At 41.5% G+C, this 27,431-nt stretch overlaps 1 protein-coding gene across 3 annotated transcripts in view; it reads left to right on the top strand.

Annotated features, from left to right (window-relative positions):
- LOC132871692 (ephrin type-B receptor 1-B) overlaps window positions 1-27,431 on the top strand; it is a 940,976-nt gene that overhangs the window by 749,796 nt on the left and 163,749 nt on the right. For all 3 annotated transcript variants that reach the window (XM_060906104.1, XM_060906105.1, XM_060906103.1), the window contains exon 6: window positions 11,941-12,065. In XM_060906104.1, the coding sequence (XP_060762087.1) occupies window positions 11,941-12,065 (125 nt within the window). The remainder of the gene's footprint in view (window positions 1-11,940; window positions 12,066-27,431) is intronic.

Below are 27,431 nucleotides of genomic sequence, written 5' to 3'. Positions count from 1 at the left end.
TGTCGGATACGGATGAGGTGGTATGCGTTCCGTAGGTCCAACTTGGTGAAGACGGTGGCGCCTTGGAGCAGGTCGAAAGCTGTGGACATCAGCGGAAGGGGATATCGGTTGCGCACAGTGATCTTATTCAGGCCCCTGTAATCAATACATGGTCGGAGCCCCCCATCCTTCTTGCCGACAAAGAAGAAGCCGGCTCCAGCAGGTGAAGTGGAGGGTCGAATAAACCCAGAGACCAGGGCATCTTTGAGGTATTCCTCCATGGCCTTGCGTTCTGGCTGAGAGAGTGAAAACAGTCTGCCACGAGGAGGGGTAGTCCCAGGGAGCAAGTCGATGGCACAGTCGTAGGCCCGGTGCGGAGGAAGAACGGCGGCCCTGCTCTTGCTGAATACCTCCTTGAGATCCCAGTACTCTGTGGGAACTTGAGATAACTCGGTGAGATCAGGGGGCTCGGCAGGAGACACAGGAGAGCTAGAGAGCAGACAAGAGGCATGGCATGCAGGGCCCCATTCCACAACCTGGCTTGTTACCCAGTCTATGCGAGGGTTGTGGCGAGTAAGCCAAGGAAGGCCTAGAATAACTGGGAACTCAGGTGAAGGAATCAGGTGCAGGGATATTTCTTCCTTGTGACCTTGAGACTGGAGGAAAACTGGAGAAGTAACTTGGGTGACTCTTCCATCACCTAACGCTTGGCCATCGAGGGCAGACACAGACAGTGGGACTTCAAGAGGTGCAGTCGGAATATTGATGCTTTGGGCGAAGTGAATATCCATAAAGTTCCCAGCCGCCCCTGAGTCTATCAAAGCTTGACAAGAGTGGACAGACTCACCCCAGGAGATGGAGACCGGGATGTAGATTCCTTGGCCAGGGAGTCCGGGAGAGAGGGTAGGCCCCGTCACAACCCTCCCTCGGCTGGACGGGGCGGTCCTTTTCCCAAGAGTTCGGGACATGATGCTCGGAAGTGACCAGGCTTGCCACAGTAGATGCAGCACTTGTCCCTCCTTCTGCGCTCCCTCTCAGATGCGGAGAGGCGAGTACGACCCACTTGCATGGGTTCTGGACAGTCACTGAAGGAGGTAGACGGTCTCCAGGTAGAGGTAGGGAGGCTGGGGGGGCTCAAGGCTTGGTGGCGTTCTCTCATCCTGTTGTCCAGACGAATAGCATGCGAGATGAGGGTTTCGAGGTCACTTGGGCATCCAATAGAGGCCAGACCATCCTTGATGGGGTCAGACAGACCATGGTGGAAGGCTGACACCAGGGCAGTCTCGTTCCATCCACTTACTGCTGCGAGTGTTCGGAACGAGATGGCGTAATCTGCGACGCTTCCTCCTTGCCGGATGGACATGAGCTTTCGGGCTGCGTCGGTACTGATGTCTGCCTGATCGAAGACCCGAAGCATCTCTTCAGAAAACAGCTGGAAATCAAAGCACTCAGGTCCCTGTCTTTGCCAGATAGCAGTAGCCCAGGCTCGCGCCTTACCAGCTAATAAGGTGATCACAAAGGCAATCTTGCGGCGATCCGTAGTGTAGGTGGTAGGCTGAAGCTCAAAGGTGAGTTGACACTGGGTAAGGAACTCTCGGCACTCACTGTGCTTGCCGTCATACCTCTGTGGTGCAGGAAGGCTGGGTTCGCGAGGTGAAGAAGGCAGCATTGCAGGAGGCACTGGAGCAGGAGTGGGAGCTGGATCAGGAGCAGGAACTGGATCAGGAGCAGGAGATGCAGGCAGAGATGTCAGCTGTGCCAGGGTTTTCCCAATTTGCTGAAGCAGTTCCTCGTGGCGAGCGAGGGCCTCACGTTGGCTGGTGAGCGTACGTCCATGAGCGTCCATGGTCGCTCCGAAGCGTGTCAAAGCTGCCATAATTCCCTGAAGGTTGGCCGGGTAGACAGTTGAAGCAGCCTCTGCTGAGTCGGTCATGACGGAGCCTTTCTGTTAGGGTTTTGCTGGGATTCGAACCTGGTTCGTTGGTGTGATAATCCAGCAAACCCCCACTAGGCCACCAGGGGGATGACTCAAATGCAGAGGCGTGAGGCGGAAGTAAAAAAAAACCCAAAGAGTATTATCCAAAAGAAAAGCAAAGTGCAAAAATTCAAAAGCTAAGAAGATCAAAAAACACAGTACAAAGGAAACTGGAGATAAACATAACAGCACAAAGACTCCGTGACAAGAGGACTGAACTCAGGGGTATAAATAGACAAACTAATTAAGGACACAGGTGAAGATAATTAGGCAATTAACACAAACACAAAACACAGGAACAGTGGCGGCCTCTAGAGGCCAAAATAAACACGACATGAAAAGGAAATAACAGCGGCCTCTAGAGGCCAAAACAGTCCTAGTCCTAACAGCATATTGAGGTCTGTAAACGTTTTATTCCAAGAGAAAGCTTGTAGTGAAGTTGTCTGTGCTTTTAGAGCTAGCGGTAATGTTGCAATAGCTATGCAGTCTGGTTAGTCAAATAACTTTCTATGGATTTGCCCACCAAGTTGGCATAGCCTTGTCCACGGCTAACGTTAACACATAGCTAGTTAGTAACACAGACACTGTTAGTTAGCATGTAAAAATGGAGTTACGCTAACATGAATAACATTAACTTATCTGAAGTCCTTTCAGAAATATGTTTTAGCATAATCTTGCCAAATAAACAGAATGCAGAAATCTTTCTTTTCTAGTAGCTTTAGCTACCCAATATGATTTCGAGTTTGAAAAGAGTTTGCTAGCATGTCAGGTGGAATTTCACTGACTAGCTAGCTTAACGTTAAACCACCATGATGGCACAGCATGCGTTCATTTTCTGAATTCACATTTCTGTCTTTGGTAACAGCATTAGGTTTTGTAAGCGCTGTGGCAATAATACAATGATGCGTTGACAGAAAATGTACTTTTAATACTTAAGTATTTTTAAAAGCAAGTACTTCAGTACTTTAACTTCAGTAAAAATTTGACTGGACAACTTTCACTTGTATCGGAGTAACATTTGACCAGTGGGATCTGTACTTTGACTTAAGTAATGAAGTTGGGTACTTTGTCCACCTCTGGTTCAGAGCAGCCTCCAAACATGGCTGCTCCGGACTACACTTCCCAAGCACCACAGCGTCTCTTGTCACCAGAATTCTAACCTCAACACCTTTCTTTAATTTACCGGCAATCACCTTCCCTATATAAGCTCAGCTCTCACACTCCCTGTGTCTGAAATCGCGCCCTACTCACTATATAGAGCACTATATAGTGGGGACACCATTTTGTAGTGCTGTCCAAAACCTTAGTGAGGATTATTTACACCCTATATAGTGCACTCAAAGTATCCCGCAATGCATCATGAAAAGTAGTATACAACGATGGTCACTAACCAAAGCAATATGTCCTTTCATGCATTGCAGTTGCGCTGAAATAAATCAAATTAAAAGTCTCAAATTTGATTTAATAAAAGGCAGCAACAAAGAAGAAAGTATTCAGCCTTGATTAAAAAAAAAAAAACTGAATGATACCGGTACTTTGTATTGATTAATGTGGGAAATGCGCTCAGTATAATATGGACTTATCACAAAAATATATGCATGTATTTATTATTTTGAAAACCCACCAACCGGCTGATCTGGCATGTTTTAATTGTGCGACAGAAATGACGTAAATACCATTGTGACGGAGTAGTGTCCGAAAGCGTTTTTTTCATTTTACCAACAAGCTCACTATACAGTCCTCTATATAGTAATTCCCTATATAGGGAGTAGGGAGTAGTGAACGAGTAAGCGATTTTGGACACAGGGACTCTGACTTTGCAAAGTATCATTCTGTGTCACTGTTCCTGACTTTACCAAGCCATTTGATTATCTAGCTGTGAGTTGACCTCGTGGTTAGCGTGTTCACCTTTCAATCGCGAGTTCTACTCATGGTCGGGTCATACCAAAGACTATCATAATAATGGTACCTACTGCTATCTGACAAGACACACTGCAATACATATGCGAATGGGGAGTCAAACTCTCATGGTTACCAAATGACTAGCCCCCCCACTGTAACCCTAGCTATGTAATAGGCGAGAGGCCGAGAGGCCGAGGGCTACAGAAATGGAGATCAGTGCCACCATATGGTGTGGGAAGGACTTTAGACTTTTTTAGACTTGACTATCTGCCTGACTTCCCATTATTGAACTCTGTTTATGTTTATTTCTGACTTCGTTCTCTCTCCTGATCTCTGATATTCTGTTCACCGATCGACTGACCCTTGCCCGTCCCTGACTACGTCTCCAGTTTCCCAACTTGGCTTTGTTTACAGTTTGCGACGCACCCGCTCTCCCCTGTGTTTGCATCCATAAGTGCCTGCACCCTGACAATCCATAGGTCTTTCTGTATTTTGTATTTTCTACATTGCAGAACAATACTGAAGACATCGAAACTATGAAATAACATATGGAACATATACATCAAATTATGTGGTAAAGAAAAAGTATGAAAAAACAAAATACGTTTCATATTTTAGATTCTTCAAAGTAGCCACCATTTACCTTGATGACGCTTTGCACACTATTGGCATTATCTACACTGTAAAAAAAAGATTTGTTGTTTTAACTTAAAAAAGTTAGTGCAAGGGCTGCCTTAAAATTTTGAGTTCAATGGAATTCACATAGTAAGTTAAATTGTTGTGAACTTACTATATTAATTTCAGTGAACTCAAAATTTTAAGGCAGCCCTTAAGGCAACCCTTGCACTAACTTTTTTAAGTTAAAACAACAAATCATTTTTTACAGTGCAGCTTCATGAGGTAGTCACTTGGAATGCTTTTCAATTAATAGGCGTGTCTCGCCAAAAGTGAATTAGTGCAATTTCTTACCTTCTTAATGTGTTTGAGATCAAACAGTAAATAGTAAATAATTAAAATACAGTAAATGGCCCTATTCAACAACTGTAGTAATCCATATTGTGTCAAGAACCGCTCAACTAAGTAAAGAGAAACAACATCCATCATTACTTTGACATGAAGTGTCTTTTAAGTAACAAAAATAAAGAAAAAACTTTGAATTAGGCTACGTTTACACTAGACCGTATCTGTCTCGTTTTCTTCGCGGACGCACTGTCCGTTTACATTAACCCCCCTGAAAAAGCGGGGAAATGGGAATCCGCCAGCGTCCACGTATTCAATCTAGATCGTATCAGCTCCGGTGCTGTGTAAACATTGAGAATACGCGAATACGCTGTGCTGAGCTCTAGCTGGCGTCTCATTGGACAACGTCACTGTGACATCCACCTTCCTGATTCGCTGGCGTTGGTCATGTGACGCGACTGCTGAAAAACGGCGCAGACTTCCGCCTTGTATCACCTTTCATTAAAGAGTATAAAAGTATGAAAATACTGCAAATACTGATGCAAATACTGCCCATTGTGTAGTTATGATTGTCTTTAGGCTTGCCATCCTTCCACTTGCAAGTAATAAGTGATATGCGCTGGGATCTCACACACAGCGGCTCAGTCCCGAATCGTGGCTTGTTCACTTCACTCGCGCGCTCTGTGAGCTGCGCAGGGCCGGAGTGCGCACCCTCCAGAGGGCACTCGCTGTTCAGGGCGGAGTGATTTGGAGCGCAGGATGCCTGCGGAGCCGAGCGTATCCGCGTATTGGTGTTGCTGTGTGCACGGCTAACGGTTTTAGTGTCAACGCGAATCGTTTTAAGAACGTTAATCTGATGATCCGCTGATTCGACGTAATGTAAACGTAGCCTTAGAAGGTCTGTCAAAACTTTTGATGATAGTGTATATCTCCAATGATCATTCAGTGTGGCAGTAATGGTTCTGTGGGATGTTGATGAAAGAGATCAATGGGAAATATTCAGGGGTGGGTTTCCCAAAAGCATCGTAGCACAAAGAGCGTCGTTAAATGGTAGAGTGAGCATCACAATGAACTCTTCGCATTAAGAGGCTTTTGGGAAACCTACCCCAGATTGTTTCAATCTGACAGGAAGGCTATGGTAACTCAAACTCTCTTTACAATTGTGGTGAGTAGAAAAGCATATCAGAATGCACAGCATGTCAAAACTTGAGGCAGATGGGTCATAGCTGTAGACCACATCGGGTTGTACGCCTGTCAGCCAAGAAGATAAAGAAGAGTGTACAGTGGGAACAGGCTCACCAAAACAGGACAATTGATTGGAAATCATCACTGTAGCCTAATGAACCTTGATTTCTGTTGCAACAAGTAGACTGTAGGCTCAAAATTTGGCATCAAAAGCATGACTTCATGGACCCAAACTGGTGGTGGTGGTAGTGGTGGTGGTGTAATTGTGTGGGGAATGTTTTCTTAGTGAACATTGCATGCCGTAATAGCAACAGAGCATTGTATAAATAACCACAGTCTATCGAAGTATTGTTGCTAACCACATGCATCCATTTATGGCCACAGTTTACTCATCTTATTATGGCTTCTTCCAGCATTATAATGCAACATAACAAAGCACAAATCATCTCCAACTGGTTCCATGACGGTGTGCTTTAGCGGCCTCCATAGTCACAAGATCTGAATCTAACAGAGCATGTTTGGGGTGTGTTATAATGGGAGAGGCACACCATGAATTTGCAGCTGATAAATGTGAAGAAATTATGTGACCAGCACCTTGTGGAATCCATGCCATGAAGATTTGAGGCTGTTATGAGAGCAAAGGGGAGTCCTACCCAGTATTAGTATAGTTCAATAGCTAATATAATTCTTCGCTAGCCTGTCAGGAAGGGGAAACACAGAACGTACTGGTAAAGTAGTAACTGTAAGGTTTTGGGGTGTGTGTGTGTAAACACAGAGGGTATAAAACAAATATTGTAGGAAGCAAAAAAAACTATCACTGGGAAATGAACTCCATTTCTAAAGGGCACTGCATCATACAAAAAGCTTCAAATCACCGCCACTGCTCAATTTCTGTTTTCATTGTTTCTGTTTCAAGGTTTTGGTTCCTGAGGTAATAGTAAAGCAAGTGTCTGTGTGTGTGTGTGTGTGTGTGTGTGTGTGTGTGTGTGTGTGTACAGCAGGCTCTGTCTTGGCCCTGGTAGCAATTCACTTTAACATTTAATTACCCCTATTTACACAAACACATCCATCGGTCCTTATGTGGGTGCACTCACAGAATTAGTGCCTAGATGGATTTTATACACACACACACACACACACACACACACACACACACACACACACACTATAAAATCATATATGCTATATAAAATACAAATCACACATGCATACACATGCAAGGTCATTTTCATGTTGTCAAGGAGATCAGCAATTTATGAAAAACTCAAACCAGCCCATCTGGTAGCAACATCTATGCCACGATAATAATAATAATAATAATAATTATAATAATAATAATAATAATTTCAATTTATATAGCACCTTTCTCACACCCAAGGTCACTTTACAATTAAGGGAAAAAAAAGAGAGAGTCCACCAAAAGAGGATCAGGATGTAATTCCAATGGCGTACCAACCACAGTCCCACCAAAAGGTGCACAAAGATAAATCCCACACTGCCTGCACAGCCACCGTGATGCCACCGGGAAACGTCACTCGGAATACCATGCCATGGATCCACAAAGCAAGCATAGAAGCACCGCCACACTGAACACTGGTCAAGTCAAGTCAAGTTTATTTGTATAGCGCTTTTAACAATAGACATTGTCACAAAGCAGCTCTACAGAATTTGAATGACTTAAAACATGAGTTAATTTTATCCCTAATCTATCCACAATGAGCAAGCCTGTGGCAACGGTGGCAAAGAAAAACTCCCTCAGATGACATGAAGAAGAAACCTCGAGAGGAACCAGACTCAAAAGGGAACCCATCCTCATTTGGGCAACAACAGACAGCATGACTATAACATTAACAGTTTTAACATGAAGTCAGTTTCGTTGATGTTGTAACTCTTCATTGATGGAAACTTGAGTGCAAAACTGTTCATGACAACTGCAGTCCTAAAGTTAGCAAGTCTACTGTTGTCCTCAGCCATAAAAGCATTATTGTAAGTGTCCAGAGCATCTTCCAAGTGTGATTTTCACCTGTCTATATGGGGCCGTCCTCCACAGGAGCGATGTGATGAGACTCCAGCCAGACATAGGGCATCAGGATGGATCAGGCAGGTCCAAGGAGCAGAAGAGGTCAGCATTTCGATCTCAGGATTGACATGTACAGTAACTCAGAGGGACAGATTGGTGGTGGGGGGGACACAGGTTGTTAGGTATGCCCAATGTCACCTGAATAAGTAGGTACAGTATACATTTTGCGCTGAGTACAAGCAGGGACTCCGGCAAAACTAACTACTGTTTGACAGCATAACTAAAAGGGGAGAACCAGAAGGTAACACAGGCATGATGGAGCCCCGGGACATAAAGCAGCCAACCACTACACCGTCAACAAACTCAAGTGAGCAAGCAAGTGGGGGACTGACAGCATCCATACATCCCAGTATGTCCCAAACCACCTGCACAGCCACCGCGACGCCACTGGGCAACATCGCTCGGAACACCGCACCAAGCACAAAAGCACCGCTGCACAGAGCGCAGGACAACCTCGATGTTAAAAGAGCAATGATCTCATTGCAGTCCATAGCGAAGAGCACAGGCATCACCAATGGCAAACCAAGGCCTGAAAGGAACCGACGTCCAAAACTGGGTCTGGAGCTACACCACAACCAGCAGACAAAACACTCAAACAAAAAATAAATATCAAACTATACAAACACAAAAAGAAAAAACAAACAAATGAGGAAATGAAAATAAAACTAAATAATAATGAGCTCCAGTGAGAAGTGGCAGCCAAAACGCGCACGGCGTACTCTCAACCGGAAACGATCAAAGTCACGGAGATCACACTTTTCCCTTATTCTGATGTTTGATGTGAACACTAACTGAAGCTCTTGACCTGTATCTGCATTATTTCATGCATTGCGCTGCTGCCACATGATTGGTTGATTAGATACCTGTATGAATGTGCAGCTTTACAGGTGTTCTTAATAAAGTGGATGGTGAGTGTTGAAGGAAGCTGCGAATGTGTATATATTCTTGTTTTACTACGTGCTAATGTTCTTATGTTGTAATTACTATTGATCTTAAATAACATTAATATTTGTGTCACTTTTATGTGTATATTCACTGTGCTTAAGTCTGTGCTTGAGTGTATGTGTGATAAATAAAGGCTTCTTCTATAAAGAAACCTATTTTATTTTATGCTTATTAATAAACATTTCAGTAAATCATTTTTGTTCAAACTAATTTACTCACTGGTCAACCTTTTCCCTTGTGATGGTGTATTTTAATGTCAATAAAATACATCAGCACATACATGATACATAAGAAATAAACAGTTCAACTGTGTGTGTGTTTTCTCTCTGTTGTCTTTCCAAAGAGGTCAGATCAGCAGGAGTGTGTTGTTTGGAAAGATTTTCAAAAGCCCCTTTCACACAGCCTGTTCAAGTCGGGAATCTTATGCCTTCACTGCGCCTCGCATTCTGTCTAAAACGTCTGAATGCGGAACAGGGCGTCTGTGTTGTTCCGCCTCTGAGCCAGAACGATTGATAGTAACAGAGGAAGAATCGACATCTTTGCAAAAGGGACAGTCTGCTTTGCGGAACAGGAATGTGATGTTTTTGACATTGACATTTGTTTTTCACATCCTTCTATCCAACACCAGCACGAATCCAAACGTCTCTGTCTGCGGCGCCTCAGCTTTGCATGCCTTTCTGCCTTAAATAGCTTCTTATTTCTCTTCACTTCTCTCCTCCAAAATAATTCTGATCACACAGCAACTTTGCTTGTGTTTGAAGAGTGGTATAAATGTCCACAGCTAACAAAAGCACCTCAACACTCAGTTCTTCCAGTGTTATTTTTTTGAAAGTAAAGCTGGTATGCTTAGGGTATTCATATTTCTGATGTTATAATATATGGACATGAGGGTTTTACTGGGAAATACACCACTCATATTTTTCTTTCGAGCTACGTCCAGGACATGGAGAACCAAAACCATGACATAAATCTCTATCTGCCACTTGTGAGGAAATTGATGAATTGCTTTGATAAATTTGGGTACTTTTTGTTTGTGAATGTGTCTACATAATAAAAGGAAAATCACATGTTGGCTTGAAGATATGAAGTTTATCTTCTCGTGTGGAAAAACTTGCATTTTTCATATGAAATACACTGCGAATCTGAGTGACATATTTAAATAATATTGGCTGGTGTTGAGTGGTATAATAGATATATTCCATTCAGCTAGCATGACATTGAACTCGTCTTCAACTCGTTGAATATCATGCTAGCTGAATGGAATATATCTGATATACCATGAAAAAAGCCATTATTATTATTATTATTATTATCTCATCTCATCTCATCTCATTATCTGTAGCCGCTTTATCCTTCTACAGGGTCGCAGGCAAGCTGGAGCCTATCCCAGCTGACTACGGGCGAAAGGCGGGGTACACCCTGGACAAGTCGCCAGGTCATCACAGGGCTGACACAGACACGGACAACCATTCACACTCACATTCACACCTACGGTCAATTTAGAGTTACCAGTTAACCTAACCTGCATGTCTTTGGACTGTGGGGGAAACCGGAGCACCCGGAGGAAACCCACGCGGACACGGGGAGAACATGCAAACTCCACACAGAAAGGCCCTCGCCGGCCCCGGGGCTCGAACCCAGGACCTTCTTGCTGTGAGGCGACAGCGCTAACCACTACACCACCGTGCCGCCTATTATTATTATTATACATGCACACACTCTTCATATCAGTATTCTCAAAGCCCAATGCTAGCTTACCCATGACTCAGTGCTGTTAGCGCGGCAGTCCAGTTACCTTCCAGCCGGTGTAGTGTTAGCAAAGGCCAATGCTAGCACTGTCAAGCTGAATATTATTATTATTTTCCCTGTGTAATTTACTTAGTTACTTTTAAAATCAACATCGACAGCTACACACAACAGAGCGACCTGGCAACCAAAATTCTCTCAAAATCTTCCGCTTTTAATGAAGCAAACCTTGCAGCCATGTGTGCTTACAAATTGTTACAGTCACTCACTAGCACAGAAGTTTTACATCTCTAACGTGTCTCTTTTCCAGTTTTTCGATGTCCGTTGGTATGTTTTTCTCTTGCAAATATGCGTGAAGAATATTTAATGAAGTTTTGGTAGCCTTTCAGGTGTTCAGCGCGTCTTCAGTTTCAGTTTATTTATTTAGTGCTTAATCCGAGCAGTAGCACTGGATTAGCCTCGTCTTCTATCTTTCCAGGCAGACAAAGAAATGATTGTACGCATGCACAGCAGAAAAGTTTTGTCATTGGATCTTTGCGTGAGCTCTGACATGTGACATTGTGTTGTCTTGACAGCATGCAATATTTTAACAATATTGCACACTCATTCTCCATTGGGTAGAGTGGCGTAATACATAGAGGATAAGCGATATGCTAACAATATTGCATACTATCAGTAAACCCGCTAGAAGGGAATATAATACATGTTTTTATTACATGGAAAAAGTGTCCTGTATGTATAATAATTCCTGATATTTCACTCCTATGACGTCAGTCCCAGTGTTTTCCCTCTGACTAGAAGCACATTGTCAAAATGGCGAACCGGTTCAAAATTAAAATTCTTTTGATTAACTTGCATATTTTTTGTGGCTGTGTCCACAAAAAATATATTCACCAGTCGAAGATAAACGTATAACTTTGCGCAACCATGTAATATCCTCTATATATGTCACCTTCGATGCTGATGCTCTGTTGTGTCACACATCACACCTCTAGTTGTGGAACACCGACACGCTAGAAACACACACTGCTGCAGCTGTATTTGGTTCACTGTAAACACCAAAGCCAGAATATTAAGGAGTCTTCTTTCCAGTAATATTGTGGAATATTTGTGTTAAAAGGGCTTCTTTCTTACCCCAGTTTCTCTCCCCCTTTTCTCTCTCTTTCAGCTCCGTCCACGGTTCCCATAATGCACCAGGTCAGTTCCACCATGAGGAGCATCACGCTGTCATGGCCACAGCCAGAACAACCCAATGGCATCATACTGGACTATGAGCTGCATTACTATGAGAAGGTAGGAAGTGTGTGTGTGTGTGTGTGTGTGTGTGTTCATGTTATACACATTGCATTTTATCAGTCTCTCACTGCTGCAGTAATATTTTCTCAGAGCTTTGGATCGATTCCTTTAAATTAAATTGAAACATGTTGGATAGAGTTTTACTTCAATTATTTTGCTGCTTGGAAAGTGATGAAAAGTGAATTTGCTTTGGCTTGTTGTTGTGTAAGACATATGAGAACTGTGTGTGTGTGTGTGTGTGCGTGCGTGAGAGAGAGAGAGAGAGAGAGAGAGAGAGAGAGAGAGAGAGTGAGTATTGTTCTTTGTTCCATCTGTATTCCTCTAAATGGACATCTGATACTTCAGATTAAGAGTTCTATTTTCAAATTCATAAATCAAACGTGAAATGAGACATAAGGTCATGACAGCTGTGATGTGATGGACATATTCTTGTTCTCTTTTTGGTACAGATATGTCACCATGAGATGTGAGTTAAGTGCTACCCAAGCAAATCACTTTGATATTTTCGTAATGGTAGATAACTAATTGATCAATTGAAATATTTATTTATTTATTTTTGTGGTGAGGTCCGGGTTCGAGCCCCGTGGCCGGCGAGGGCCTTTCTGTGTGGAGTTTGCATGTTCTCCGCGTGTCCGCGTGGGTTTCCTCCGGGTGCTCCGGTTTCCCCCACAGTCCAAAGACATGCAGGTTAGGTTAACTGGTGACTCTAAATTGACCGTAGGTGTGAATGTGAGTGTGAATGGTTATCTGTGTCTATGTGTCAGCCCTGTGATGACCTGGTGACTTGTCCAGGGTGTACCCCGCCTTTCGCCCGTAGTCAGCTGGGATAGGCTCCAGCTTGCCTGCGACCCTGTAGAACAGGATAAAGCGGCTAGAGATAATGAGATGAGATGAGATTTTTGTGGTGGAAATAACCAACTGTCAGACTTTTCCACCCACTTTCCTGGCTTTGAAGGCCATCAGGTTTATATCTACTAATAGTATTTTATATTTGTTGTTCTGTGCATATTCCTCCAGGTTATATTATGTGTTAACTGTCTGACTCACTTTTTTTTTTGTTGGTCTAATTTGTTACCGATTAAAAAAAAAAACAATTCAGTTGTTACTTCATTTTAATATGTAGTATTTTGATAGATTTTTTTTTTAATCATATGACCTGTATGGACCCTTAATAGAACCACTGGGAAAAGTCACATGACTCGGCAAATACGGATATTTGAATCCGGTCTGGAAAAATCTGTATGTGGCCCCGGACCCGTTTCCCTTGTTTCCACCATTTTCATTTTGCTCTGAATTGTTACTTTGAAAAATGAGCGATGCAACTGAGCACAGTGAAAGTGAATTTTATTCTCCAGATGATTTCTCAGACCCAAACCTCATTGAACAAACTGATATTTTTAAGAAAATGAAAAAGGGTACTTTTGAGCGAAGAAATTCACTTGTTTATACAAGGACAACAACAAGAAAACACTAGAAAAGAACTAAGTATGACATGACCATTTTCAAAAGATTTCTTGCTGAAGTTAAAGAGGAAAGAGACATAAGAGTTATCCCCTCTAAGGAGCTAGACTGCTTGCTATGTAGTTTCTATATACAAGCAAAGAAAAAAGGAAATTTAGACTATGAACCTGACACTTCGTCTTCCTTTTTGCGAAGTATTCAATGCTACCTTGACAACAACAACAGTAAGATACACCATTGTTCATTGTTTTCCACTGTGTATGTTCATTAAAAAAAGGCCATATGATAAAATGCTTATTGACTGAGTTTAGGTCGGGCCAGACTGGAAAATATTTAGCTTTCGGTCATGTCCTTGAACCAAATATTTTTCCGTCTGGCCTTCCTACTCAGTCAATAAGTAAATAATATTAAACTAGGGTGACATAATTTGTGTATGGGTTGTTAAAAATGTGACAGGACTTTTAAGCTTTCACTTGATGTTCGGAAGGTTTTCGCTTTTCATCTGTGCCCTCTAGCTTTGGACTGATGTAACTTTGGACCAAAGACTATCACAGAAATGAGTTATTTTTCAAAAATGATTTTTCTTTTTTTTTTTTTAGAGAGAGAGGGTATTTTTTTTTTTTTTTGCTTTATTTACCCCTGAGGAAAATCAGGCTCTGCTTTAACCCATCTGAAGCAGTAAACACACACACAAGTGAGCACTGCTCAGAGCAGTGGGCAGCTGTGCTACAGCAGGGGGCAGTTGGGGATTAGGTGCCTTGCTCAAGGGCAGTTCAACCATGGATGTAGAGAGAAAGAGGAAAGCGCTGTTCCTTCACCCACACTTTTTTTTCCCCTGCTGGTCCAGGGAATCAAACCAGCAACCTTTTGGTCCCAAGGCTGCATCTCTAACCTTTGGGCCATGGCTGCCATCACCAAATTCAATGACTTTTATGCTAACATCCACTAGAGGTCGTGACTTGTCATTCCCGACCACTGACCTGGAAACCCAAAGAATCCTCACTCCACCTCAAAATCGAAATTCCTACTCATGAACTTTTCTACCATGAGTTCCTTCAGGGAGTGACCTCAAATCAACATGGCTGCTCTCAGCATCAGAAGTAAACAAAGTAGCACCTCTTAGCTTGAAATGAGTTATGTTGTATATCTCAGTATGTGATTTAGATCAATCAACATATATACTGCATGCATTTGTTTGTTAAATCGATCACACTGATTGTATAGCTTGCTGTTTTCAGGAGGCAAATATACATCACTCATCACAACTTGTTGTTAACAACAGAGACAGAGAGAGAGATAGAGAGAGAGAGGTGGGGTGGGGTGGGGTTGGGCACGGATTAGGACCTGTCCTAAGATTTGCAACCTTGTGGGATCCTTCCCAACAGCCCTGGTAGAATGGTTTCAAAGTGGCACAAACCAATGCTGACAGTTTTTGTTCAACTGCAGTTTAAGACTTCACACATGCATACACACAAAACCAGTTAATTTATAGAGAAATCTACTGTATCTTTTTTCCAGGCTTGGAGTACTCAAGTCCGACTCGTGCCCTAATTTTAAAGACTCATGACTTGACTTGGACTTGAGCACTGATGACTCAGACTTGGGCTCAGACTCGTGCATTAATTGCATTCGGACTCGTAAATTGGAGACGAGGACTTGGATTTTTTCTTTATTTTTTGTAACATGCCATAATAATTTGGCATAAGATATTTATATCTACATTAATTTTTATACTAACTTTGTGCAAGAGAATGCACATTCATCTGTTCATCCGTCATGTTCAAGAACAAACTAATGTTAATGGTGCTAAAATGCCTGGAGAGAAGCCCCAGGATTGTCTGCTTTGCTTATACAGACTTCTCGTGCAGTGGGAAAAAAATGCACTGCTATGTGTTCCATATGTAGAAGCACTATCGAGGAGATGACAGGAACAACCTTGAATTTCAATCGTCATTTGGCGAGACTCCACCCAGAGAAGGAAGTGACACGCTATGTTCATTGCTCTGTTGATAGCGGGGTTTGCTGAGTGATGAACTAGCTAGTGTTAACCCTCTCATGTTATTTGCCCTGCTGATAGTGGATGGGGCTTGCTGAGTGATGAACAAGCTTTTTTTCTGTAGCCTGTTAACTAAAATGGGGCAGTCAAGCAGTAACATTAGTCCAACACAGCAGCAGAGACGCTTTCACATAAAGGCAGAAACAGCCGCAGTCAAATGGTACAGTTGGAGTCTTGTTCTTGGACTCGACTCAGATCAATAGTGGACTCAACTTGGACTCTACTCGAAATTTAGTGACTCGACTACAACATTGCTTTTTTCTCAGACAAATAACATGCGGGAGCGCGCACACACACACACACACACACAAACTAATGAAACCACACATGGTTGATCTCCATTACTATCCACATTTTACATATATTTACATTTATACTAGTGTGCCACATAACATGAATGAATATTAAAACTCCTTGCCTAATAGTTTCATCCCACTGAAGGCAATCACACTCATCCAATTTTGCACAGAGCCGTTATTGTCTGATAATTATGCGGCATCCAAAAATGAGTCCGGATATGAAAATGAGTTTAATCAGAAAGCGTGGGATGAAGATCCCTCTCGACAATGGATTAACGCAATGCAAACGCCACGAGTGGAAGCACTTATTTACCCATAAATATGCATGAAGAGTAATCATCTCCTTATTTGTGTTCCGTGGGTCCTTTTGGCAAATAGATGAGCACTTCTCAAACAAATACAGACGAGCAAATATCACTGAACGGCTGCTTCTGTAGGACATGAGGAAAGTGAGTGATATCAAAGGAGCTAAAGACTTTCTGGGAATAATTTGTTCATTTGCAGTGCATTATTATTAGCCCTGCAAAGATTTGTACAGCACAATGATAATGGGATGCATTGGAGAGGTTTATAACAATGCAGTAATGTACAGCTCTTGCTACATCATCCCGATTATTATTAGATTAGATTAGATTAGATTAGATTAGATTAGATTAGATTAGATTAGATTAGATTCAACTTTGTCATTGTGCAGAGTACAGGTATAGAACCAATGAAATGCAGTTAGCATCTCACCAGAAGCATAAAATACAGTATTATTTACAGAAAAGTGCCAGAAGTAAGTAGTGCAGCATAGTGATACTACTGTATATGTTACAGTATATACAGTGATGGACAGTGGAGAGTTAAAATATACAAGTGTTTGTAAATATTTAAATGCATATCTACAGAAGGAAAGTGGACAGGATTCAAGAGTACATAGGGTTGTGTCCCCAGTTATTTTATAGCTTTACCAAAGTGATTTATCCCCCCAAAAAAAAAATCACTTACGCAATATCAAACATTGGTTACAGGATGATGTTGCTACAGTGGATATAAAAACTGCACACACCCTGTTAAAATGATAGGTTTTTCTGATGTAAAAAAAAAAGAGACCATGATAAATAATTGCAAAACTTTTCCCACCTTTAATGTGACCTATAACCTGTACAATTCAATTGAAAAACAAACAAATCTGTTAGGGGGGGAAACAAACAAACAAAAAAAAACATACAATAAGCTGGTTGTGTAAGTGTGCACACCCTTAAAGGAACAGTCCACCGTACTTCCATAATGAAATATGCTCTTATCTGAATTGAGACGAGCTGCTCCGTACCTCTCTGAGCTTTGCGCGACCTCCCAGTCAGTCAGACGCAGTCAGACGTGCTGTCACTCCTGTTAGCAATGTAGCTAGGCTCAGCATGGCCAATGGTATTTTTTGGGGCTGTAGTTAGATGCGACCAAACTCTTCCGCGTTTTTCCTGTTTACATAGGTTTATATGACCAGTGATATGAAACAAGTTCAGTTACACAAATTGAAACGTAGCGATTTTCTATGCTATGGAAAGTCCGCACTATAATGACAGGCGTACTAACACCTTCTGCGCGCTTCGGCAGCACATTGATACGGAGCTCAGATATCAATGTGCTGCCGAAGCGCGCAGAAGGTGTTAGTACGCCTGTCATTATAGTGTGGACTTTCCATAGCATAGAAAATCGCTACGTTTCAATTTGTGTAACTGAACTTGTTTCATATCACTGGTCATATAAACCTATGTAAACAGGAAAAACGCGGAAGAGTTTGGTCGCATCTAACTACAGCCCCAAAAAATACCATTGGCCATGCTGAGCCTAGCTACATTGCTAACAGGAGTGACAGCACGTCTGACTGCGTCTGACTGACTGGGAGGTCGCGCAAAGCTCAGAGAGGTACGGAGCAGCTCGTCTCAATTCAGATAAGAGCATATTTCATTATGGAAGTACGGTGGACTGTTCCTTTAAACTAATACTTTGTTGAAGCACCTTTTGATTTAATTACAGCATTCAGTCTTTTTGGGTTCACACCTGCCATCAATTAAAATGACTCTGATTAACCCCAAATAAAGTTCAGACATTTACTCAGTTGTATCCTCCAGCAAAAGCCAGGGTTCACAGAGAGCTTACAAAGCATCAGAAGGATCTCATTGTTGAAAGGTATCAGTCAGGAGAAGGGTACAAAAACATTTCCATGGCATTAGATATACCATGGAGCACAAGAAGTGGAGAAAATATGGGACAACAGTGACTTTACCGAGAACTGGACGTCCCTCCAAAATTGATGAAAAGACAAGACGAAAACCGGTCAGGGAGGCTGCCAAGAGGCCTACAGCAACACTGAAGGAGCTGCAGGAATTTCTGGCAAGTACTGGTTGTTTACTACATGTGACAACAATCTCCCGTATTCTCCATATGTCTGGACTATGAGGTAGGGTCAAAGAAAAACATCCAGGCCCGGCTAAATTTTGCAAAAAAATACATCAACTCTCCCAAAAGCATATGGGAAAATGTGTTATGGTCTGATGAAACCAAGGTTGAACTTTTTGGCCACAATTCCAAAAGGTATGTTTGGCGCAAAAACAACACTGCACATCACCAAAAGAACACCATACCCACGGTGAAGCATGGTGGTGGTAGCACCATGTTTTGGGGTTGTCTTTCTTCAGCTGGAACAGGGGCTTTAGTCAAGGTGGAGGGAATTATGAACAGTTCTAAATACCAGTCAATTTTGGCCCAAAACATTCAGGTGCCTGCTAGAAAGCTGAAGATGAAGAGGCATTTCATCTTTCAGCATGACAATGACCCCAAAAAAGTTTTGGAATGGCCCAGCCAGAGCCCAGACCTAAATCCAATTGAAAATCTGAGGGGTGACCCAAAGAGGGCTGTGCACAAGAGATGCCCTCGCAATCTGACAGATCTGGAGCGCTTTTGCAAGGAAGAGTGGGCAAATATTGCCAAGCCTAGATGTGGCAGGCTGATAGACGCTTACCCAAAAAGACTGAATGCTGTAATTAAATCAAAAGGTGCTTCAACAAAGTATTAGTTTAAGGGTGTGCACACTTATGCAACCAGCTTATTGAAATTTTTTTTTTGTTTGTTTTCCCCCTAACAGATTTGTTTGTTTTTCAATTGAATTGTACAGGTTATAGGTCACATTAAAGTTGGGAAAAGTTTTTAAATTATTTATCGTGGTCTCATTTTTTTTTTACATCAGAAAAACCATCATTTTAATGAGGTGTGTGCACTTTTTATATCCACTGTATGTGGGATCTGCATAGCAACATAGAAAACTGCATCATAATATAAACATTACATTTACATTCACATTTAGTAATTTCTTAATATGGCAGAAACACATTTCTTAATTTGGCAGATACTTGTATCCAGAGTGACCTGTTACAAATCTTGAAGTTCTCCTTTTAACAATGACAATGACTCTACAGTATAGAAATAGAACTGACTCAGTTTAGCATCCAATCATTTCAGTTTAAAGCATCCAATCAAGTTCATCAATGCCATGACCTTCTCATGCTACGTAATGTAATTAATGCTATAGCGACAAGTATGTGGTTGAATATGGACAGGCCACCAGACTGCAGTGTTGAACGTGCAGATGAGTACCCCTCAGTAAAATGTTTCAGTATGCTGGAGTAAGCAAAGACTTGTATCAAATGAGGTGTATCGTTTGCCTCCCAAGAAGGCATGAACTACATCTAATTTGAAAAAGTAAGTTGAGGTAAGTTTCACGAATTCCATGACATTAACTGGCTAACCTTTTTTTTTTTTTTTGCTAACATCAGGTTCGATGAGCATCAATTCCAGTAGCTAAGCAGCAAGTCAAATTCTAGTGAATGGTAAATATTACAAGCTTAAAGCATATACGCAGAACCATGGCCTCACTTTTTGTTTATAAATGCCTTGAGACCTCAAGAATGGCACAGGAATAGTTTTAAGTGTTAACAATAAATCTAATATAGTAATTTTTATGATTAAAATGATTCATATAGTAGCGGTCAGAGTGAATGACCTTGAGTCCTTGACATCACAGCAGGAAGTATCGGTCTCATCACCATTTCCACTATACTAAAACACAGAGCTGACTGCAACTCTGAGCCTCCATTTTGAGCTCATTTATCGCCATGACACATAGATGTGTTGCTGAAGTACGAAGAACTGAAAGTCAGATTGTTTCAAAACAATCGGCCACAAGCTTGGCCTTCAAAAGTGAGAACACAGACAGGTAAGGCACGACTCTCTCATTTGGCTACATAACAACAACAACACTTGTTGTTTACCTGCATTTAGATTAATACATGCAACTTGGGGCGGCACGGTGGTGTAGTGGTTAGCGCTGTCGCCTCACAGCAAGAAGGTCCGGGTTCGAGCCCCGTGGCCGGCGAGGGCCTTTCTGTGTGGAGTTTGCATGTTCTCCCCGTGTCCGCGTGGGTTTCCTCTGGGTGCTCCGGTTTCCCCCACAGTCCAAAGACATGCAGGTTAGGTTAACTGTTGACTCTAAATTGACCGTAGGTGTGAATGTGAGTGTGAATGGTTGTCTGTGTCTATGTGTCAGCCCTGTGATGACCTGGCGACTTGTCCAGGGTGTACCCTGCCTTTCGCCCATAGTCAGCTGGGATAGGCTCCAGCTTGCCTGTGACCCTGTAGAACAGGATAAAGAGGCTACAGATAATGAGATGAGATGAGACATGCAACTTGTATTGTGTATTTAAGTTACCGGTATAAGATAATTTAATTTGCTTCAGAATGTGATTATCTCAGTTCATCTGATTATTTAATTAACCTTTTTCATTTTATCAGTGAAAATGCATGCATGTACATGTATGTCGCATAAGTTATAACGCCTATCCTGTTTTAATGAGAGTCACATGAGACTGTCAGTTCAATTCTATCCAATTCTCTAGATAGCTTTGTTCTCTGGCTTTATTTCGTAAAGTGGGGGCCTCCGTGGCCGACGTGTTATTATCGGATTCACTTTCCGACGGTTCGAGCTGATACGGTTCTATGTGTATAGCAGTAGCATGTACACACTCCAATTTTAGGACTATCACAGTCCGATGTATTACCATCTGAGGAATCCAAAGAATCTTCAATAAATCCGAACGAAGAGGCCATTGCAACCACTCTCGCCTGCCGAGTCTGACTTTGGTCTATAGCACTGGTTACCGCTGTGACGTCACCCACCCAGGGCTGGCTGGCTCAGCAGGGCAGCTTGAATACCAACTTTGCGGTCGATTTTAACTCTCAAAAATATATATATTTTTTATTCCCAATTATGCAGCATACAAGAGTCAATGATGGAGATACTATCCACTCAGAAATGTATTTAAAAATAAAGGTTCTGCATATCTCCTTTAAAGAGATGAAATGATGTTTCGAGTAAAGTGCCATAGTTGCATTAGAACAAACATCAGTTTGAGATAATGATGAGTTATTTTTCCATGAAAACATAACAGCAACTTTATTTCTATAGTTAAACATGTTTTTATTTTTAACACTTGAGTATACACAAAAAAAGGGGTGGCAGGGTGGTGCAGTGGTTACCACTGTCGCCTCACAGCAAGAAGGTTCTGGGTTCGAGCCTAGTGGCCAGCGGGGGCTTTTCTGTGTGGAGTTTGCATGTTCTCCCTGTGTTTCCTCCAGGTGCTCCAGTTCCCCCACAGTCCAAAGACATACAGTTAGGTTAACTGGCTACTCTAAATTGCCCATAGGTGTGAATGTGCAGAAAGGAATTGGCCACCCTGCTGCTGCAGTTCTGGCAAAGTCAACCAAAACATGGTTCGGATCAGCTTTGGCAGTGATGACGATGACACACACAAAGTATCAACCTTTTGACTTTCATATGAATACGCATTATGCTTGGATGCTTCCATTTTTAATTGAGTAAGATTTTGATTCATAGTGCCAGTAAAAAGTTTGGACACACCTACTCAAAGTTTTTTGTTTGTTTGCTTGGTTTTTTTTTGTTTGTTTTTTGGGTGGGTTTTTTTTTTTGCATTTTGACTATTTTCAACATTTTAGAACAATAACTCAAGACTATGAAATAGCATATGAAACAAATATGGAACTATGGAATTATGTGGTAAACAAAAAAGTATTAAAAAACATGTTTCGTATTTTAGATTCTTCAAAGTAGCCACCGTTTACCTTAATGACGCTTTGCACACTATTGGCATTATCTTCACCAGCTTCATGAGGTAGTCACCTGGAATGCTTTCCAGTTAACAAGTGTGCCTTATCAAAAGTTAATTCGTGCAATTTCTTGCCTAATGCATTTGAGACCAAAACTGTCAATAGTAAATAATAAAATACAGTAAATAGCCCTATTCCACAACTGTAGTAATTCATATTATGTCAAGAACCGCTCAACTAAGTAAAGAGAAACGACATTCATCATTACTTTAACGGCTACCGACCAATACAGCATTTAAACAAGATCAATATTGATAGGACAGGCTCTATTTATAATAATGCACACAAGTGCAGCCACCTGATTAGCTATCATAAGCTTAAAAGTCCAAAAGCACTTCAGGTTTTATTGCACATGGGCAACCAATATGGTGTCCAGGATGTGATGTAAATTTGTTGACAGCCAGGTACCGGAAGTTGAGTGTCGCCAAGTATGTAAACATACTTGTTACCCTGGGTTTAGTCAGATGAAAAAGCGTCATCTTTAATTCAGTTTGGACAGTGGAGAAACTGGATATCTGTATGAACCTCAGAAAAGGACTGTCCTCATCTGGGAAATGATTGCAGCAGCGAATCATCAGATGATTCTCATGATGAAATCAGTGGTGCTTTGGAAGTGCAAACGGCAGCTATCTGGTGCCGATGTGAAAAGTGTGCCAAACATAAAATTGAAATTGAATGTGTTTGTTGTAAAGAGCATTAACTTTTATGTGATATAATACAGGTACAGTTATTGAATTGTTTCATGGATAAACATGGTTAGTAAACGTATGTCACATAGCATGGTAGCCTGATGTGAGAGGAGCAGCACCAGATGGAGAACTCAATAATCGGTAAGCGACCTATTATATAGACAAACTCAGTGTGTGCATGTGTTTATGTATATGTATGTGCCCAGACTAGCTATAAAGTCTATTTATTAATTTACTGCATGTATGGATACAAGTGTAGACATGCAATGTGCCACAATAGTTTATATGATCTAAATATAGGCTAGTGACAGCTTGAAGCCGAGTGTGAATTTATAGTGGAGTGGAACAAAGCACGGAACACCAGACAATGAAATTTGTATCTTTAGTTACAGATGATAGATGTGTTTTTATCCAGCACTTATTTTTTTTATTTGCTTTTTAAAAAATAATGTGGGATTATTTACTAACACACTTTACACTCATCGGGAGTTCCACTTTTAGGCAGTGCATACATATTCTCGGTAATTTGTCCATAACCAAAACCCTTAATATACATGTTTATAACACATTTCAAAAAGGGATGGAGATAAAGTCAAGCCGGAAAGTCTGCACACCCCTTTCACCTTCTCCACATTTTATTACGTTACAGACTCCTTCTAAAATAGATTGAGTTCATTTTTTGTCACAAAATTCTACACAAAATAGCCCATAATGACAAAGTGAAAGCAGGTTTTTAGACATTTGTGCTAATTCATAAAAAATCAAAATGTAAATTATCATATGTCCACAAGTGTGCACACTCTTTGATATGACACCCAAAAGTGAGCTGAGGTGCATTTTGTTTCCACTGATACTGCTTGAGATGTTTCTGCAACTTAATTGAAGTCCACCTGTGGTAAATTCAATTGATTGGACAGGATTGGGGATTGCCAACACCTACCTATATAAGGTCCCACAGTTGACAGTGCATGTCAGAGCAAACTCCAAGCCATGGGATCAAAGGAATTATCTGCAGACCTCAGAAACAGGATTGTGTCAAGGCAGAGATCTGGAGAAGGGTACAGAAAAATTGCTGCAGTTTTACAGGTCCCAAAGAGCACAGTGGCCACCATCATTCATAAATGGAAGAAGTTTGGAACCTCCAAGAATCTTCCTAGACCTTGTCGCTTGGCCAGACTGATTGATTGGGGAAGACAGGCCTTGGTCAAGGAGGTGAGCAGGAACTTGAGGGTCACTCTGACAGAGCTCCAGCATATCCTTGTGGAGATGGGAGAACCTTTCAGAAGATCAACCATCCAGGCAGCACTCCACAAATCAGGCCTTTATGGTAGAGTGACCAGATGGAAGCCACTCCTTAGTAAAAGGCACATGACAGCCTGCTTGGAGTTTGCCAAAAGACACCTAGAGGACTCTCAAACCATGAGAAACAAGATTCTCTGGTCTGATGAAACCAAAATTGAACTTTTTGGCCTGAATACCAAGCGTCATGTCTGGAGGAAACCAGGCACTGCTCATCACCTGACTAATGCCATCCCTACAGTGAAGCATGGCGGTGGCAGCATCATGATGTGGGGATGTTTTTCAGCAGCAGGAATGGGGCAACTAGTCCTGATAGAGGGAAAGATGAATGCAGCTAAGTACACCGAGATCCTTGAAGAAAACCTGCTCCAGAGCACTCTGGACCTCAGACTGGGGCAAAGGTTTACCTTCCAACATGACAATGACCCGAAGCACACAGCCAAGAGAACAAAGGAGTGGCTGTGGAGAAAGTCTGTGAATGTCCTTGAGTGGCCCAGCCAGAGCCCTGAATCCAATTGAACATCTGTGGGAGGAGCTGAAAATGGCTGTGTACCGATGATCCCCATCCAACCTGACAGAGCTTGCAAGGATATGCCAAGAGGAATGGGCAAAAATGTCCGGAAACAGGTGTGCCAAGCTCGTAGCTTCTTTCCCAAGACGCAGTGAAGCTGTAATTGCTGCCAAAGGTGTATCAACCAAGTATTAGGCTAAGGGTGTGTACTGATATGTAACCCCTAAATAACCTATTTTTGTCAGTAAAATAAAATTGCATATTTTCTAAAAGCCTGCTTTCACTTTGTCATTATGGGCTAGTTTGTATAGAATTTTGTGACAAATAAATGAACTCAATCTATTGTAGAATAAGTCTGTAACGTAATAAAACACAGAGAAGGTGAAAGGGGTGTGCAGACTTTCTGGCTTGACTGTATTTCTGAAATTAAATGTATCAGTTTTGCATATAGCACAAACAGATGCAAAGTTAACACATTTTAAAAATCTGCTCACCCTAAAAATGGAAGAAGAGAGAAAATTGCACTGAAAGATTATATTTCAGCTCCATAAGATGCCATATCTAGCTCGATAATTATAACCTAATGTACTTGAAAAAAAAATCAAATCAACATTACTGTCATATTTAAAATAATTGTGTTTGCAGTGGGAAATAAGTTCTTGCTATTAGCATCATCCATATCAGTCTCTGTCTATTCACCTGAGGTAAAAGTCACTCATGGATTTAAACACAAGCCTCATCATTGTCTCTTCACTCCACTGATCTCTGTTTGCTCTTACATCAGTGAAGAAATAATCTCTGATTAATTCCATCAGTTCTGTTCTGTTGACCAAATTTCTCGTTATTAGGTCATTTAAACATTTTAAACACTTTGCCCGCTGTCATGTGTGCAGAGTGTATATACACTCTTCTCTGTTTTGATGATGAGTGCCGCTGGAGCATTGCAGACATTTTGAAAGCGTGACGTTCATTTTGATATCTCACAGCTCCAGGGTTTCCTGGGTCACGCTCTGGATCCATCATGACCCTGAAGCAGTTAGTTAAAATGAATGAATTTTCACATCAAAGATTACATGACCTTCATAGTTCATCACTTAAAAAAAGAAAAAGAAAAACAGGTCACAATGAAGCATTTTAAAGTTTTGCTGCATACATCAGGCCTAAATGTATTTAAATGCGCTTTTTCGGGTGCTGCGGTTTTGTTGTTTTATTTGATTACAATCTGTAATTTCAGCTGTGCACTAACATCCATCTAATATTCCAACACCAGCCATTTTTCAAGGCTATTCAAGTGTATGAGCATTTTGATATTGCTCAAGTGCATGCGTGTGTGTGTGTGTGTGTGTGTGTGTGTGTGTGTGTGGTGAGGAAGCTTTAGAAAATGAATGCTCGAGGTTGGAATATTTTGTTATAACCATTTTTACACTTCAGAAATTACTACCCGGATATCAATCATGGCCTTGTTTACATTCCACTCTGCTCTTATGTTTGAATCAATGTTTTGTTTACTTTGCTTTTTCCCTTTTTTTAATTACGTCCTTGATTACAGCGTTCAGCATGAAAGCCGATTAACAAGCAAATTCACTCTCTAGAGACAAAAAAAAAGCATGTTGCCTTGTTTTAAAAATGACTTATAGGTTTAGAAACACATGGGGGAAAGGAGGAGTTCAAACACCTGGATGTTAATGAGGACCATTAACCATGACCTTTTCAACCCCAAATCTCACAAGCCTTTGTTCATTTTTGTTCTTTATTGTTTTTCCTCTGCTTTTCCTGAACATACCCAGATATTATTATGAGAAGTAGTAGTAGTAGTTAGGCTTGTAGTACTCGAGTCCGACTCGTACCCTAATTTTAAGGACTCGTGACTTGACTTGGACTTGAGCACTGATGACTCGGACTCGTACATTAACTGCATTAGGACTCGTAAATTGGAGATGAGGACTCAGATATTTTCTTTATTTTTTGTAACATGCCATAATAATGTGGCATAAGATATTTATATCAGCATCGATTTTCGTACTAATTTTGTGCAAGAGTGTCACACCTGCATGCCTTGGCAAGTGCATCAGATAGACCTTCTGGCGTGCTCCGGACAGCACATGCACTAAGTGGACTCTCTCGCACGTGCACGGCATAAACAACTCACACCTGCACAAAATTAAGGCGCAATCAGTGCGCTGATATAAAAACTGTGAAAACACACTTACTTTGCGAAGTATTGAGTTGCGTTGCTGACACATTACCAAGCCTTATTTCCTTGTTTGGTTTCCTGATCCCTGATTTCCTGTCTTTGATTCTGCCGAGTCTACAATAGCCTGTTTGTGCCTCGCTCGACCTATTGCTCATTTCACTGTTTTACAATTTTGCCTGCCATTCTGGATTGTTTACCTGTCTTCACTTGTATTAATAAACACACCTTCTGCACTTACATCCATCTCCCAACCATCTCTGACAGAATACTTCACACTCCCTGACAAAGAGAAGCACATTCACCTGTTCATACGTCATGTTCAGGAACAAACTAATGTTAATGGCTCTGAAACAGCCACCATCAAATGGTATGTTTGGAGTCTTGTTCGTGGACTCGACTTGGACTCAATTCGGAATTTTTTTTTTAATGACTTGGACTTCACTTGGACTTGAACACTGGGGGCTTGAGACTGGACTCGGACTTGAGGTTTAGTGACTCGACTACAACACTGGTAGTAGTATATACAGTCCTGTTTAGTTGGTGATTGAATTCAGAAATGATATGGTCACTAATTTTGTTTCAGTAGAGTCTAAATGTCTGAGTCCACTCCCAAGAACTACTGTGTTATTTCA

The sequence above is a fragment of the Neoarius graeffei genome, chromosome 23 (genome assembly GCF_027579695.1).
Source record: "Neoarius graeffei isolate fNeoGra1 chromosome 23, fNeoGra1.pri, whole genome shotgun sequence".
Taxonomy (NCBI): Eukaryota; Metazoa; Chordata; class Actinopteri; order Siluriformes; family Ariidae; genus Neoarius; species Neoarius graeffei.
This window is presented reverse-complemented; position numbering and strand designations above follow the sequence as displayed.